General features: G+C 45.4%; 1 protein-coding gene across 1 annotated transcript in view; it reads left to right on the top strand.

The window, feature by feature from the left end:
* The window catches only part of EXT1 (exostosin glycosyltransferase 1), a 275,971-nt gene that overhangs the window by 232,481 nt on the left and 30,192 nt on the right, over window positions 1-13,298 (top strand). Inside the window, exons 2-3 of the mRNA XM_026495530.4 lie at window positions 9,130-9,223; window positions 10,784-10,891. Coding sequence (XP_026351315.1) covers window positions 9,130-9,223; window positions 10,784-10,891 — 202 coding nt within the window. The remainder of the gene's footprint in view (window positions 1-9,129; window positions 9,224-10,783; window positions 10,892-13,298) is intronic.

The raw sequence follows: 13,298 nt of genomic DNA, 5'->3' as shown, positions 1-13,298 counted from the left end.
CCTCTTGCTCTCACAGCCCGTGCGCTTCTCAGTGCGAACCAGTGGACGCTGAGCACCTGAGTGTTTGCCATCCATTTACCAACTATCTTTCGAGGGGCTGGTTCAACAGAAAGTAGGACCGTGGCCCTGTCTCCTGGAGTCCAGGGAAAGAAAACAGGAAAATGGGCGACTTACTACAGTATGAGCAATAGACAGGTCAGTCCCGGGGCGCCGTGTGAGTGGCGAGAGGGTCTCTGGCCAAGACTCAGGGATCTGAAGAGCCTTCCTCCAGGAGTGCAGGGAAGGCAGAGGAAGGAAAGAGGGTGTGTTGGGGAAAGGAGCCCCTGCTCCCTGAGGCTCGTCCTGTCCCTGAGGAGGAGCTGCCATGTAGGACAGATGCTCCGTGCTGGTGTTCTCAGCTTTGGGCCACACTCCCTGGCCCCGCGCCCCTTGGCCAGGCTCCTTGGCGCAGAGCCTGGTGAAAGTTAATGGTGAGATAATGACCTCGGGCTTCCCGCTTGCCCTCGGGCCTGTCACAGACACTCAGCTCCCGCAGCCAAGACCTTGGTGCACCTCTGACAGACCCACGTTATCCACCTGAGGTCATTGCTGCTGCTGGCTTTTTTATTGTCCCTCCCTGAGGTCACAGTGGTGAATAAGAGCAGGTAAGCTCCTTTTTTCATGGTATAGGTATGATATTTAGGGAGGAGGACAGTGAACCAGTACCCTGTCCTCCTGTACCCAGGTAACGCTTTACGTAGCATTTCCAGAAATGCTTTCTTTCCAACCAGAGAATTGTTGAGACCCACGTGTCCTGGAGTTGCATCTCTCTGGGGGCAGTTTGAAATCTGGTGTTGCTGAGCACAGAAGCTGGGGCTCCGGTCACCTCCGTCAGACGCATTCTGAGGTCAACGTCAGCTGGCCCAGTGCGGTGGAAATCTTTCGTTTTCACCTTTGTCACCATGTCACCCCTTCCTCCTCAGCAGCTCTGAGAGATGAGAGAGTGCGTTGTGGCTTCTGTACACTATGCACTTTCGTGTGAGCCCCGTAAAACCTTTGTTGCCCTGCTTCTTCATCTGTAAAATGGGGCCGTTTCCCATGTGGTTGTAGAGATAAAGTGCAGTAATGAGTACAGGTGGTTGCCGTGCCCACAGGAAACGTGTAATCAGTGTGGGGGGGTAGGGGTATCATTATAACTGTTACCTTTAGGGGCACCTGGGTGGCCCCATTGGTGAAGTCGGATGGTCTTGATCTCGGCTCAGGTCATGATCTGAGGGTCATGGGATCAAGCCCCACATCAGGCTCCATGCTCGGCAGGGAGTCTGCTTAGGATTCTCTCTCCCTCTCCTCCTCCTTTGCCCCCCCCAAATAAAAAAGTAAATCTTTAAAAAAAATAATTGTTACCTTTAATGGCTGTCATATTTTATCACTTGATTTTACATATTCACCATTGAGCTGCTATTTAATGAGAGGGAACCAAGATGGCCTTCTACCCATGTTGAAGGAAGAGGTGCCCCTGGTACAGGTTGGATTCGTTAGTTTACATAGGTGGTGATTCCCACGCAGTCCCAAGTTTCAAGTTCTGGGCTGTCGGTAGATGTTTAGGGTAGAGATGGGGTGGGGGAATTGTTATGGGGTCATGATCCAGTGTATTCCGATAGGGTGTTTGCTTCCAAGTGTCTTCTGACTCTCTGTTCTTCCCCGTGGGAGGCTGGCATAACCATACCTACCTCCCGGCGTGGCTGCGAGGCTTCCGTGAGATCATGTGTGTGCAAGAGTCCACGCCTCCCATAGGGCCTCATGCCCCAGCCAGAGCCTGCAGAAGGTTACCTCCCTCCCTTCCCTACACTGAAGTGGATTTTAAATGGGCAATAAAAGGAGATGGTTTTCTGTGGATAGCCAAGAAATGTGAAAGGATGAGCGTAGGTACCCGTCCCTCATCATAGCCAGCCACTGCTCTCTGCAGCACACAGCTCGGGAGCGGCGGCAGCCTTCTGAGGAGCATTATAAAGAAAGAAAGTCCGTGGGGCGCCTGGGTGGCTCAGTCCTTAAGCGTCCGCCTTCGGCTCAGGGCGTGATCCCGTGTTCTGGGATCGAGCCCCCCATCAGGCTCCTCCGCTGGAAGCCTGCTTCTTCCTCTCCCACTCCCCCTGCTTGTGTTCCCTCTCTCGCTGGCTGTCTCTGTCTCTGTCAAATAAATAAAATCTTAAAAAAAAAAAGAAAGAAAGAAAGTCCTCACCTGGGGCATGACTGGGTGCCCTGGAGGGTCTAGCACAGGTAGTGCTCAAGGCAAGCATTGCCGGTGTGAGAAATCACATCACCTCCAAAGAGCAAGTGCCTTCTGACCACAGGCCACTGAGTGTCCCCGCCACTGCCGCCCGTCCGGTCAGCCAGGTCCAGCACTGCGCGTGAGTGTAGCTCTCGGCATTTACTCGACCCCGGAGCACCTGGAGCGCGTCCGTGTGCACAAAAGCTGTGTGAGTAGGTGGTGAAGGAACTGAGGCTTAGTGTGTGCCATGAATTCTCAGAGACTGCAGGGGTCTGTGCCTCTCTGTAGGTACTTCTTTGTAGCTATGCTTAAAAGACATCACGCAGCCATACTGTGGCAGCCAGCTGGACCCATTTTCTAACTAAAAGGTATGTTTCTCCGTTCACATTTATGTCTTGGGCTAATTTCATGTTATTACATGTTATGGACTTTGGACTTTCTCAAAAATAATTGAAATTTTATGTGTTAAGTCGCTCAAGCCCAAGAAAGGGTCTGTGGCAACATGGTTAATAAAAAACAGAGCACCATCTTGGACTGAACAGCTGGTGTGACATGAGTCGGGGAGAAAAGGCCCTCCTAGTGGTAGCCGTTTGTGGCTAGCGCAGGAAACTAGGTGAACTGCTTGCTTAGGACTTTGCTCCATAAGAAGTGTATTTTCAGGGGCAACTGGCTGGCTCAGTCGCTGGGGCGTGCAACTCTTGATCTCGGGGTTGCGAGTTTCTGTGCGAGCTGACCAAAGAGGCAGCATACCGTGGTGGAAGGCAGATGCCGTTTACAATCAGAAAGCCTAGAATTGGAGCCCTAATGGCTCCATAGCTGTGATCTGCATTGTTGGCAAGGTTATCAAGTCCGAAGAATGCCACTGGGACGAGTCATTCTTTTGCTAGGCCCTTCGGTGACTCAGGACCACTGCAGGGGATTGTGTCTGATCTCCAGGAGATACCACACATAGTCCTCCCAGTGGGACCCCGCCTCTAGCAGCAGTTTATTTCCCTCCCCCCCCATCGCCCCACCCTCCCCCAAGCGGTGGTGGGTTCTATTGTCTTGGTGTTTGTTCCTGCTGTGCTCTTTCTACGCTCCCCCATGCCCACTGTCTCCTCTCAGCCTTGTCAAGATGATCCTTGCTCTTCACTTAATAATTAGCTCAGTTTCCCTTCCTCCTGGAGGCACCCCTGCTTCTCAGTCTCCCCACCAGAGCCAGGTTGTCACTCTTGTTTCTCTTCGAATAATCCGCCTCATGCCTCCATCCTACCGCTAAGTAACGATCATTGATCATCATATTCCCTCACTGAATAACAATAACACATCTGCCTTTTCACTGGTCCATCAGTTTCTTGAGTAGTGTTTGATGCGTGGTAAGCGTTCAACTAATTAATGTTTGTTGATTGAATAAAAGAGCACAAAGGAGGTGCTGAGGAAGTTATTTTAATTCTCTTCTCCCCGTGTACTTTATGGAACTACAGCAGTCATAAATTGTTTTTGTTTTCTTTCTTTTTCTCTTAAGGGACGTGATTCAAACCTGGGTGTAAGCAAAGAAGATTAAGTACTTATGAGGCTGGAGACTGGAGGGAACAGATAGCATAGATGTGCACATACTTTACAAGTAAATACTTGAGACAAACTATAGCAACATCACAGGGAGACTAGAATTGTATGACTACAGAGATGAGAGGCTGGATCACTTGCTTCGTGCCTACCCTCTTTGATTAGCAAAAAGCAGGCTCTCATGGAAACCGTGCACGCTACTGAGGAATCGTGGGCCGCACAGGAAGACCAGTGGGCACCCTGCACCAGCAGCATCCTTGTCTATGCAGCTTTTGATAAGAAGGCAAAATCCTTTCAATTAGAAGCTGCTGTTCTGTTGTGATTCCCAGCTGCTGTTTACATTTTATTTTAAAGGGTCTGTTTCGCATTTCTCTCTGGCTCTGTCTTTGGGGATTTGTTCTTTCTTTTCTTTCTTTTTTCATTGTTACTTTTTTTTAAATGTTTTTATTCCTCTCATCCTGATGTCATTTACTACAATAACTTGCAGTTACACGGTGCATGGCAGTTTATAGGGCATGATCTCATTTGACCTTCATGACTTTGACACATAGAGAACTCCATTTGCATAGGACCCCATAGAAAGTGGTAGATCCAGAACCCAAAGTCCTCAAGCCACGTCTTCTAACTTTGCAAGTTGGCTCTGTTTTCCATTATATTCTGTTGCCTTCCTTGAGCCATAATGATAATAGCTACCATTTATGGATTGTTGATGATATGCCCATGTTTGAGTTAAGTGGTATCATCTAAGCCTCATAGTAGAAGTATCTCCATTTTGCCGACCAGGAAGCCAAGATTTAGACAAATACCTTTCCCAAGATCACTCGGCTTGTAAATAGCAAAGATGAAATTTGAACCCAGCTTTGACTCTGTCTAAATCTGCTTCTTCACTAAGCTTTGTATTCCTAACCTCTTAGCTGAAATTTTTTTTTGAGCTCTTAGTGCAAAATTTAGGATGCATCCTAATTACCCAGCAGGCCTTGTTGAAACAGAATTCTGGGCCCTTCCCCTGGAGTTTCTACCTCAGTGGGCCTTGGTGAGACTGGGAATTCCCATTTCTGCCAAGTTCCCAGGTGGGGCAGATGATGCTCCTGGTTGGGAGAACACGTTTGGAGAACCCCTGCGCTTGCCACACTCCCCCCCCCCCAGGTGCACTGAAACGCTGCCAGCAAAAATGTGTTTCATCTGGAGGGTAAGGACTTCAATTATGCATTATTACGTGGCCCATTTTAAATGGGGTGTACCCCATCCATTATTCAGTACAACTTTAAGGATAAGATTATTATGGCCATAGAGTAGTTCCTGGTTTCTAGGTTAAATTCAGGTCATGTCATTTTATTGCATTTTTCTTTGCAGTCATTTATGAAAACTGTTCTAACTTCTGTATCGCCACCTACACAATGGGGAGCTTAATGCCCATCTGAAAAGGGTAACAAAACCATTTATTAATTAAAGCTGAAAGTTCTCTGGGATGAGTTGCCTGCCTTATCTACTTATGTTCTTGCTTAGGATATCATGTGTTAATTACCTCGTATTTTGAAGAAGTTTATGATTTTGATGTGATTTACGTTTCTAAACTTAATCGTGGAGAATGAGTCCCTTTAAGAAGGCTCTCCCCCTCACTTGACCCGTCTTCTCCCTGTATTTCTTCCCGCATCTCTAACCACTGGTAACCACTAATCTGTTATCTATCCCTAAAATTGTTACTTCATGCATCTATATAAATAAATAATGCAGTGTATATCCTTTTGAGATTGGCTTTTTCACTTAGCATAATTTCCTTGAGGATGTTGTGTGTATCAATAGTTCATTTCATTTTATTGCCGAGTATTCAAGGCTGTAGATGTGCCACAGTTTGTTGAATCATTCACCCATTGAAGGACATTTGGATAGTTTCCCGTTTGGGGCTATTAAGGATAAAACTGCTGTGAATGTTCATGGACAAGTTTCTGCGTGAAAATAAGTTTTCATTTTCTCTGGGATAAATGCCCAAGAGTGCAATTGTTGGGTCATATGCTAATCCCATTTTTAGTTTTAAAAGGAAACTGCCAAACTTTTTTCCAATGTGACCGCGCCGTTTTACCTTCGTACCAGCAGCATGCAAGGGTTTCAGTTTCTCTCCCGCCTCACCAGCACCTGTCCTCCTGAGGGCAGCCGTCCTTGTGGCTGATCTACATTTGCACTTCCCTCACGGTTCATCACGTTGAGTATCTTTTTACGTGCTTATTGGCACTAGGTATCATTTCTTTGGAACAATATCTAGTCCATCAGTGGCGTGTGTTCAAGTTGGATTGTCTTTTGATTGTTGAATGGCAGAATTCTTTACATATTCTGGACAAAAGTCTCTTATCAGGTCGATGATTTGCAAATATTTTCTTTTTTCTGTGGGTTGTCTTTTTACTTTCTTGATGGCAACTGGGAGGAGAGGGAGCCCCGTCTTCTTGACTGAACTTGCCTGACATGGAGCTTCTAGAAGGTGGAGCTGGGAGGGGTTGGTAATGGACCAGGTCATGGCTCAAATGCCACAGACGCTCACTGTTCTTGCCAAGATCTGGTAGGTTTTCTTGAACAAATGTTTTTCCATTTGTCATTATATCCTTAGGACAATTTCCAGAAACTTTAAATGAATGTTTTTATAATTTTTACCAGTTAAACTGTTGTTTTGCTAGGGAGAGTGTGCACAGAGTTCCTTAGTGCCTCACTGGGCAAGGCCAGCCTTCTCGAATGTACTTTATGATGCAGACACCCCCAGGAGATTTTACACCCTCTTTCTGAATTATCATAAGACGATTCTCTGGTAGGTCTAGCAGCTAGAGGAGGGTCTTCTCAGCACAACATCTGCAGGACTAGAACGGGGTCTGGAACATTGTGTTTCTGGAGAGAATGACTGAAAAAAAAATGACTGAATTTAAGCATCTAGAAAGAGGTGGTTGTGGGGTATGTGAGCACATTTAAGTGGAGAGGTGGGTCCATAGAAGGGCTGAGTGGAAGGGTACCAAATACATGTGTGGCCCACCTAGAAAGACTGACCCCTTGCGGGTTCATGGGCTAAGCATGGTTAGAAATCTGAAAATCATTGTTTTAAGTTTCATGTGTACATGTCCTGTATTTGTCTTTATGTGTCTGTAGGGATACACACACGTTAAACATACATTGTACACACATGAGCAGAGACCTATGTATACATACACATACCCTTATTTATACAAGGGTTATGGAAACCTTTGGAGCAGTGGGATATTCCAAAAGGACATTCTTCTTTCTTACCTAAAAGTAACATAAAGAATAATGGGATGTTCAAACAATCTCTCATCATTTTGCTGATGAGGAAACTGAGTCCCAGAGAGCTCATGTGTTTCATTCACAATGTCACAGCTACCTAGGGGCAAGAATGTTCATCCCACGTCTCCCGTTACCTGTTGCGTGAATGAACACAAGCTTCAATCATGTAAGCTTTATCCCCTGCATCAGCAAATCCTTCTTCTCTACCACCAACACCCTAGAATAACTGTCATTTGAATTTTTGCTGTAAGTTTTCTGCCTTCCCTCTACCTCCACTCCTTCCCTAAAGTAAATTCTGCAACTGGCAACTTTGAAACTTGTTACCATCCAGAACATTAATAGGGTTTTACATTTTTAGCCGCCTAATGATGAGGATGTAGGACCTTCTGTGCTAGTCCCTCAGGGGTTTCTATTCTGGGCATTTATTAAACTTCCCTGTAGTCTGAAGTATGTTTGACCTTTTTATATTAAAACAATTTGAGTTTAAAGTTTATGTGTGTGTGTGTGTGTGTGTATACATATTTCCCTCTTCATTCATTACGTAGAGATCCCAACATTTTTAACAGTTGAATTTGAAGATACTTATCAATTATTTCCCTATGTTTGGTGAGCAAAGAAGAAGCCATTACCATCATAATTTAATATTTCTTATTTAGCCAAATTTGAGCCCTCTTAAAAATCTTTTCTACTTTCAAGTCTGTTTTGCAGTTTAATTAATGCAGCAAGGGTTTTTATTTTACTCTCAATGGAGATAATCTTAATCCATTCACGGTGACCTTTTCTTGTGCAAATTAGTTGTACAAGCTTGTTTAAGCAAATGGTCCTTTGCATGATGTCTCTTCTTAATGACGGGTTTATAATTGAAAATTGGCTTACTCCCATATGCCTAGTTTGTATGAGAATATAAAAATAGATGTGGACTTTAAAAATATAAATGTATATATCAGTATCCCAAAACGAGGAGGGAACAATCCGATGCCTTGAGGCTATGATTAAATTAGACTATTAGAGTCAGAAAATGCTGGTGACATATGCTACTGTCAAAGTCACACCTGTCTGCCGAGCACTGGAAGCTCTTGAAAAATGAGAGTGATTTCATCTTAGCTCTCAGAATCCACGCTTTCACAGGACAGGAGCCATTTCTGGCTTCCCAAGTTTGCTTAAACTCATAATGAACCTGAAACTGCGTGTTTAGGAATGTGTTTGTGGATATCACTTTTAAAGTGATAGCCCTCAACAAAATGAAATGCTCCTTGCTTTTCCTGCACTTCACCAGCAGAAAGAGCAGCTGACGCTCATGTTATATTTTGCCTTTTTTCAAGTGCAAAAACCATGTGATACCGCCAAGTGGTATTTGAGTAAAAGCCACAATCCTCTCTTCTGCACCCCGGTTTTCTGCACCCCCTGCTGTTTTTTTTCTCTTGTTATTCTTATTTCCCCATTTCTTAGGCCACCTCCTTCCGTATCCTTTGTCTTTCCCCTGTAAGTCGTGTCAACCGTTCTTATAACAGCAGCATTTATCTGGTGTAGCTGAATATTCTTGGTTAAATGTAGAAACTCCAGTGTGAGGGAGAAAGTGAATGTTGTTTTGTGCTTGTGATGGAGGTTTCCTGAGTAGGTTTTAATAGCGTGGGGTGGGGAACAAGGACCGTCTTAGTTTTGCTGAATGACATGGCATTAAACAAGCCCGACGTGTTGTGATCTTTTTTTTCTTAAGCTTATGGGAACAAGACATTTCATCAAGACACAAAAATCTGATTTTTGGAAGCCAAACCTAGGCAAGCCAAATAGTTCCTGGGACCATCAGGCTTGTCTTTTGTGTACTGCTTGCAAAAGACCCTAATTGCTTTGTCCCCCATGAAAGTTCACCTTTGTTCTCCCTCACGCAACACCCCCACCTCCACAAAGGGAAAGTGAGAACTGCCCGCCAGCCAGCGTGTTTCTTGAGTTGTTCTGGGTAATTTCATGCAGGTGTGCACCCACAGATGTTCATTCATCCCCCACTCCCCCACTCCTCACGGGGCCTCATTTGCTCATTGCTCCTCCTCTCCTTCTAGGTATGATTATCGGGAAATGCTGCACAATGCCACTTTCTGTCTGGTTCCTCGTGGTCGCAGGCTTGGGTCCTTCAGGTTCCTGGAGGCTCTGCAGGTAAGAGACTCGGAAACCTCCCCCAACTAGGGCTGAGGACTGAAGTCAGACGGGGTGGGTTGAACCTTAGCCCTTCTGCTGGGATCTAAACAGAATGCGTAGTTTGCCTTGAACACCTCAAGTCTGTGTTCCCAAGAAAGTCTGCAACACTTTTTATAAGTCGGGGGGCGGGGTTGGCAGGAAGAGGATTCACTCCGTTTTCGGAGTGGGAAGATTAAATGGTTTCAGCACCAGGGAGGATGGGTTCTTCAGGGACATGTTTGCAAACGGAGGGTAGATCTGACTGCCCAGCAGCAGCCTCGCTGGGCTCCTGCAGAGACGCTGTCTTGCCTGGAAGCCGGTCTCAGGAGCACTCGCTGGCTTAAGAAAATGGCTTCTTGGTGGTGCTTCCCCGAAGCAAATTGTCTTTTCTGCCCACCCCACTAAGTTGTCTCTTGGTGCCTCTAAATTCTGAGACTGATGCCCAGGGGGTCACGCTACACACTTTGGCCCGCCTGTCCCGAGGCTCTGCAGCTCTGGGGCCTCTTGGGGGGCGGGGGGTCCGCTCATTAGCCTTACTCTGCAGAGGGGCCTCACCTGCTGAAACACTTGTGCATATTTCCTGCACCTGGGGGTTGCGCTCAGCCCTCCGTGATCCTGAGAAGTGTACTCAGCTGAGACTCTCTCCTCCTCCACTTCTTGCCTCTGGCTCCTCTGTTCTTTCCCCTTCTATGTTCTGCCCCTTGCCAGAGTCTGCTTTTATGCACAGTGCTTCCTAACATACGTCCTTCTGTCGTGTCCTCCAAAGGAAGAGCTTCCTTCTCCTTAAGGCCCTTTCCACTGTGTTCTGCGAAGCATACAGTCACTAATGTTCTTGTCGCCTCTGTGGGATGTAGCATGAAGCAAATAGTTCTCCGCTTTGGATTATGAGTTATTTAGACCCAGAATTGGGTCCTTTGCCTGGCGTTTCTTGGCTGACAGATCACTGTGCAGGCAGTACCTTGGTCCACAGTGGTTTGGATCCCTCCACAGTGAACAGAGCGGGGTTCCGGCTCAGATGTTGGCACTGCAAGGGAGAGGTGAACACCCTGTAAGAGTTCAGTCCGCAACGTGCTTCGTCAGGAGTGCCAAGCCCCATTCTGCCCTTTGTTGCTCCTAACGGTGGGGTAAACCACTCCAGGAGCAGACGTGTGGCAGTTACATTGACAAAACCGTTTATATTCAAGGTTGGTTTTATGCTAGGATGTTGTTGGTGGACGATTTTGTTACATCAATAAAACTTCTCGAATGAGGCCGGTCGTCTCTGTGGCAGTAAGGTAAGCCAAACCATGTACTAGAATAGAAATGGGGTTTTAGCCTTGGAGGGCAAGACTTGCAAACATTCAGATCTCGGCTGGATACGTACAGCCTTCACGTGACTTGGTAACTCACCCGAGCTTACTCTTCTGCTGAGCGGCCCGGATCCATGCAGTGATCCGAGCAAGATACGCCCGTAGTTGAGCTCGTCCTGATGTGACCTCCCGTTGGAAAGGCTCCCCCTGCCGCTTGCCTCCCATTCATGAAGCCCCCTTCTTCCCCCAGGCTGCCTGTGTCCCTGTGATGCTTAGCAACGGATGGGAGTTGCCATTCTCTGAAGTGATTAATTGGAACCAAGCCGCCGTCATAGGCGATGAGAGATTGTTATTACAGGTAAGGAAGGGGCCCCGGCCTTCAGCACATCAGCGGCTTATTGCTGCCCCCGTCCAAACTTTCAGAGAAGACGAATCCAAAAGGTCAGCTCTATAAAAGAAATTTTATCAGGAGAAAATTGCCTGTGTCATGGTGAATATGAAGTCATTTAATATGACATTGTTCACTTTCCCACACAAAACCCACCCGGTGCGGGGAAGGTATCTGGCAAAGGAGGAGTGGCAGGTAAAGGACATGAACTTGGATGGTGAGAAGAAGCGTATATCCATCCTCTTCCGTATCCAGAATTTTTAGAAATTGTACCAGAGAGTTTTTGTACCATCCTGCCACTTCATATTCCTATCCCCTCTTGCCGTAATTGCCTTCAGATTAATTTTCAGAAAGAGGGAGGTCTCTAGGGTTGATTCTTATAATTCGTGTTATCATTGCTCAAATGATCCAATCTGGGAGACTGAGCAGTGATATCTGTAACGTGTATATTTAAAAGAGCAGGCTCTAATAAAAATGATTTTTTAAATGTACTTTTTGCCATTTGGATCTCTTTATTTTATTTTGTTTTATTGTATCAAGAACACTTAGCATGGGATTTACCTTCTTATTTTTAAATGTGGGATTATTATTGTTGACTGTGGATTCAATGTATTAGACATCTCTGGAGCTTATTCATCTTATTTAACTAAAACTCTATGCCCACTGATGTAGTGACTCCCCATCTCTTCCCCACCCCCAACCCTTGCAACTCTCTTTCAACTCTAACTCTTTAATTCTGTGAATTTGACTATTTTAGATACCTCATGTACGTGGAATCATGCAGTATTTGTCTTTCTGTGACGGTTTGTGTCCCTTAGCGTAATGTCCTCAGGGTTCATCCCTGTTGTCCTATATTGCAGAAGTCAGACTTAATATGATTAAAATGACCATATTACCCAAATTGATCCTTAGAGTCAATGCAATCCCTATTAAAATCCTAATTGCATTGTTTACAGAAGTAGAAAAATAATTCTAAAATTCATATAGAACCACAAAAGACCCCAAATAGCCAAATCAGTCTTGAGAAAGAACAAAGCTGGAGGCATTGTTTCCTGATTTCAGAATATATTACAAAGCTACAGTCATCAGAATGACACTGTACCGCCATAGAGACAGACAGACCAATAGAACAAAATAAAAAGCCCAGAAATAAATCTACCCATATACGGTCAACTGATCTTCAAAGAGGATGCCTAAGAACAGTTCGAACTTCTCAAGAGCTGCCTGGGAAGAGGAATGTGGTACAGAGAAATCTAAGGGCAGCAATGGTCAGTCGCTAGATTTCTTTTTTCTTTTCTTTCTGTGTTTTTCTTTCCTTTTTGTTTTGTTTTTTGTTTCTTGTTTAGAGAACGAGAGCATGGGTGGGAGGGTGAGGTGGGGTAGGGAGCAGAGGGAGAAGGACGGAGAGATTCTTTAGCAAGCTGTACAACTTGCCCGGGGCCCAATGCAGGACTTGAGCTCACAACCCTGGGATCATGACCTGAGCCAAAATCAAGAGTCGGACACTTAACCAGCCGAGCCACCCAGGCGCCCCCACTAAGGATTTCTAAAGCCCTTTTGTGCAGTAATGTTTTAGGTTCCACATAAATTGCCATACTCCTTTCTCTAAAATTATGGAATATTTTAATGTTTTTCTTTGATGGCATTATATACTTTATCTTGAACTATCACAAGTATTGCAGAATGATTTTTTTTTTTTTAATGTCCTGGCTTTTTTTTTTTTTTTTTTTTTTAATATCAAGAAAATCGAGTTCCTAACTCTTGTTGATTCTGCTTGTACTGCCGGCCAGTCTGCTAGCTGGCTGATGAAGTAACCCAGTTCTCTTCCTAAAGTAATGGGTGAGATACCTGTAGGTAAGAGAACTATGAATTAGGCACGCCAAGCTGAACACAGCCCCCAGAACATTCCTTCCCTCTGGTACTCAGGTATGTGATCTCCGTGGCCCCTGGGAACCTCCAAAACAAAAGAGGAATCCGTGACCTAGCAAGATCCTCCCTGGGCCAAATGGTGTATGTCGAAAACATTGACTCACGAAAGGCCAGACAAAAGCGCTAGGTATAGTTCTTTTTCCATATTACCTTTTTCCTTCCTTTTACGAGTTTTTTTACACATTGCATGATCATCAAAGGAAACGTGGGAAATAAAAGGAATAAAAAATAGCCATAATTTCTCCAGTTATACACCAACGCTCCTGTGAATTTGATGTGAATAACTTGGGAGTTTGTCTTGGAGAGGAGAGCATTCCAGGATACTTAATTGTGTTTGTCCACTTTCTGCCATTTCACCAAAGCTGGTGTGGATTTCACCTTCTGAAGCAGTTGTTGCTTGAGTCTGAAGATTTTGTTTTCGGTTCTGCCCCCACCCAAACTTGCTCGT

This window comes from Ursus arctos, unplaced genomic scaffold, assembly GCF_023065955.2.
Source record: "Ursus arctos isolate Adak ecotype North America unplaced genomic scaffold, UrsArc2.0 scaffold_6, whole genome shotgun sequence".
Lineage (NCBI taxonomy): Eukaryota > Metazoa > Chordata > Mammalia > Carnivora > Ursidae > Ursus > Ursus arctos.
Note: the sequence above shows the minus strand (reverse complement) of the source record. Positions and strands in the feature narration are given on the sequence as shown.